At 33.2% G+C, this 4,285-nt stretch overlaps 1 protein-coding gene across 1 annotated transcript in view; it reads left to right on the forward strand.

Annotated features, from left to right (window-relative positions):
* Nucleotides 1-4,285, forward strand: part of LOC106473589 (ring canal kelch homolog) — a 29,205-nt gene that overhangs the window by 17,175 nt on the left and 7,745 nt on the right. Inside the window, exon 9 of the mRNA XM_013934274.2 lies at nt 3,475-3,591. Coding sequence (XP_013789728.1) covers nt 3,475-3,591 — 117 coding nt within the window. The remainder of the gene's footprint in view (nt 1-3,474; nt 3,592-4,285) is intronic.

The raw sequence follows: 4,285 nt of genomic DNA on the forward strand, positions 1-4,285 counted from the left end.
ATATATTCAAAATGATATTCTTATACACATCTGATTCGAAATTCATAATGGCCTAATTAAAAAGAACGTAAAAAGAATATCTGCAGTCTAATGTAATTTTAATCACTATTATTAAGCTTATCAGTCTCAATGCTTCACCCGATTTCGGCATTTGAAACAGTAACATTATAGTCTTTGTTTTAATTTTTGAATCAAAATAACAACATATAGAATTTAGGAAATTTAAACTTTGAAGAAACTAATCAATAAGTCACTAGTGGTAAAGAGTTCTGCCAAAATAGTAGAAATATCTAGAAGAAATTTTGTGACAAAAATATTGCTTGTAAAAATTGAACATCTTTGCTTTGTGTTTTCATTATGTTGTATTTATTATGTCCACTTAACTAAGATGTTGCTTGTTTTAAAGTAAATTATTTTATTAAACTTGTACCCTGTGTTGGATATACAAGACTGTTTATTTTATTTAATGATTTAATATTTAATGATCATTTAGTTTTCATAACAAGATTGTTAAAAGTTCATTATTTTAAAACTGATAGTTATGACAAGCTTCGTCACATAACTCTGTACGAGTCGTACGTTGTGTATGCAGTTAGATTGTTGTACTAGGCTTTTGTAATATTGTTGACGTCATCTTACTTTAAGCCTCTAATCTTTTCTACTTATGTGAAAATTGTTATCACTAGAGGGCTAGATAGCTCTAGATTTTTCTGTTGCGTGTTATAAATACGTGCAGATGCAGAGTGCAAGCAAGAAGTTAAAAGAAGTTCGTGAAAGTAAAAGTGAAAAAAGTGAAGTTAGACTGCGTGATTGTCATGTTAGCGGTAACAGGCGGTTTCTGAAGTAAAAGTATCACAGCTTGTATTGTAACAACAGAGATAGAGGATAATAATTTGTCTTGTCAAAGAGTGTTCTAAAGTAATTGGACCCGCCTGTGTGGACTTTGACGAAAAGAAGACAATTATTTAAAACTCTGGATACAGCTGTGGTAACCAACAGCTATAGTGGTGATTTTTAAGTGAGTTTCACAGCTTGCATTGTAACAACAGAGATAGAGAATAATAATTTGTTTTGTTAGTTGGGTTCTAAAGTAATTGAACCAGCCTATATGGACTTTTGACATAAAAGAGAATTATTTAAAGCTCTGGATATAACTGTGGTAACCCACAGGTTAACGTAAGTGAATTTATCACTGATTTTATTGTGATAACAGAGGAGAGAAGAAATAATTCGTCTTGTCAATTGATACTAAAGTAATTTAACTAGCCTGTGTGGACTTTTGATTTAAAAAAAAGATAATTATTTAAAGCTCTAGTCTCAACTGTGATAACCAATAGTGTTGCGAATTTTTGTACATACATTTAACTTGTTTTGAATATATACTATAATAAATGGATTGCTGTCCATTTATTGTTGACATTTATTGCCAACAAGTCACAGATACCTACTGTAAAGAATTCGGCCCCCATAAAACTGACACCCTCATTATTGCCCCTCTTATCATGGGTAGCCTAAGTGCAGCCCAGTGACTAGTGTACCCGACTGTGGATCTGAATTTCCACGGTTCGTGTCCCGATATTGGAAAAAAGAAACAGCACTCCACACTCTAGAGCCTCAGATGACAGTCAGATCCAAGCATTCAGTCTGAGAAGAAGTTAATGAGCTTGTGGTGGATGGTGTTGACTAGTTATCTTCTTTATATTTTTCTCAATTTAAAAATATGGTGGATATCTCAGCCATATATAGTGTCGCTTTGCGCAAAATTCAATAATACAAACAAATTTATCAGGTGAGACTGTTTTTTGTAATACTTTATATCACAGAGAAAAAGGAGTAACTTGTACGCCAGCGTCGTTTCTTTATGAATTTTTCCAACACCGCGTCGAAATTATTTATGAAATGTATAATTGTTTTTTGATAAAGTAGATCAGGTTTCTACTTTGTATTGACCACTGTATGTATGTCACTTACCCAAAATTAATTTCACCTTTTTTTTCAACTGGTGTGTAAGAGACACAATGTTTTAATGGTATACTTACTTAGTTTTCGTTACACTCATGTCACGTCTTTCCAAATTGGGTGTCAGTCAACTACAACGACTAATTATTTAAATTTTTGTGAAAAGAAGACAGAAATCAAAGGCTATTTATTGCATGAGCACTGTCAAACATAATTGTAGAAATAATGTTAAAATTTACGATGATTTAATCAATTTCAAGTGGTACTTCATAAATCGAGGTGGTCCTATCTTGATGTATAAAGGTTAGTTACAAAAGAACACAATACTAGAGAATACCTTTTAATTGTAGTTTAATAGTTCCTTTCAAGCGTAGACGTCGGAACTGTGGCACGAATATCATTGTCTCGTGCCAGTATTTTACCGACAACAATGTTTTATTTAGTCTTTTTCTATGCCAGCTAAAATGACTTAGTTTGTTTTGAATTTTGCGCAAAGCTATTCGAGGACTATCTGCGATAGCCGTCCCTAATTTAGGGAGGATAAACTAAAGAGATGGCGGTTAGTCAGTACTACCTACCGCCAACTCTTGGGCTATTCTTTTGACCATCACATTATAACGCTTCCACGGCTGAAAGGGCAAGCATGTTAGATGATGGAGATTCAAACCCGCAACCGCGCGCCCCAACCACCAGATCATGCTAGCAGAAATGAAAGGAGACTACAATTCTAAACATTACGCTGGTGGTAACTTTTTGTGCATCTGCATAACGTGTATACTGGTTATTATCTGAAACATTTATATTATTTGTATAATTTGTTCTTCTGAATTATTCAATAGACAAGCTGTTTAAGATGGTGAAAATGAATATGAAGTCCAATCTATCATATGATTCATCACTTGTCACTGAGTGATACCAATTTCAGGGAATTCCACTCGTCATTAGTAACCCTAGACATGGACAAATTGAAAAAAAAAAAAACAAGACTAGGCTTATAGTGGCAGTTTGTATATTATATGTATAATGTTTTAGTGAACCTAATTTGTATAGGAGTTAAAAAACAAATAAGCGTCTTTAATGATATGTAAGATACTGAAATTAAATATGAAGCCCAATATATCATTTGATTCACTGCTTGTCACAGTTATAGTTCAGTAAGTATAGAACAATTAAAAACACCATACATGTAGTATGAACTCCACTACTATAAGAAGAAGAAGCCTAATCTTGTTCATTTCATTTACCCCTTTTCGAGGGTTACTCATGAGGGGTGAAATTCCCCTAAAATTGGTATAATTCAGTGACAAGTTGTGAATAAAATGATATAGCGGGCTTTGTATTTATTTCTGATAATTTTTATTAATAACATTTATAACTAATCATTAGGTAACACATCTTTAAATGTTTTTAAACTTACCCTAGAATTATATATATATATATATGTGTGTGTGTGTGTGTATATAATGTTTATACTTTTAAGGGCTTTATCAAACAATGATGTTTCTTTCTTATCAGGTACCTTGCTTTTACGATACAATCCACGAAATACAATATTGGAGAGATGTGAAAAAATACCATTACCTCGAAACCACCATGCAATGGTTGTGTTGGAAAAATGTATCTATGTCATTGGTAAGGTTACAATTCATCATCAAGATGCATAATTCTTTGATATACAAGTATTCGTTTTCATTAAATTTTTTTTACATTTTTTTACATAGTCTCATAGATGATGGTAGGTTTCCGCTATCTCAATCATGCGATAGAACTCAGAACAGTCCAACTGTTCAAAAAGAAATGTGTGTTTTACGTGTGCTAGATTAAATAACGTTTACATTTTAAAACTTATTTTGAAAATACTGTTACGACAGCGGAGGTCACATGACGCTAGTAACACGTCACGAGCTTCTAGAACGTTCATGAAGCGTCGGGAGACTACTAGATATGGGGTAGTCTTGTGTATATAAGACCGGCCAAGAAGTGACGGGAACAGTGTGTAATTGAACTGCGGACAGAGAGAGATGTATTGTTGAGTCGAGCACGTGAGACGTTCGTTGTGAATCATAGCGTTTGTTATAGCGGGACTGTGGAAATTAAGTGTATTGCAAAGTTGTATTCAGAAAGAATAAACCAGATTTATTTAAGAAAGGACTTGTATCGCTAAAGTTTCTTCGGAAAGAATTTTTACGGAAAATTAACTAACGACCAGAGACATAACAAATTGGTGTCAGAAAGTGGGATAAAAAAAAAGAAATAAAAAAAAGAAGATGGAAACGAGAGGCGGAAAATCAAACTACAGCTTAGCAGATTTGATGGCAGCAATACA

The sequence above is a fragment of the Limulus polyphemus genome, unplaced genomic scaffold (assembly GCF_000517525.1).
Source record: "Limulus polyphemus unplaced genomic scaffold, Limulus_polyphemus-2.1.2 Scaffold6301, whole genome shotgun sequence".
NCBI lineage: Eukaryota > Metazoa > Arthropoda > Merostomata > Xiphosura > Limulidae > Limulus > Limulus polyphemus.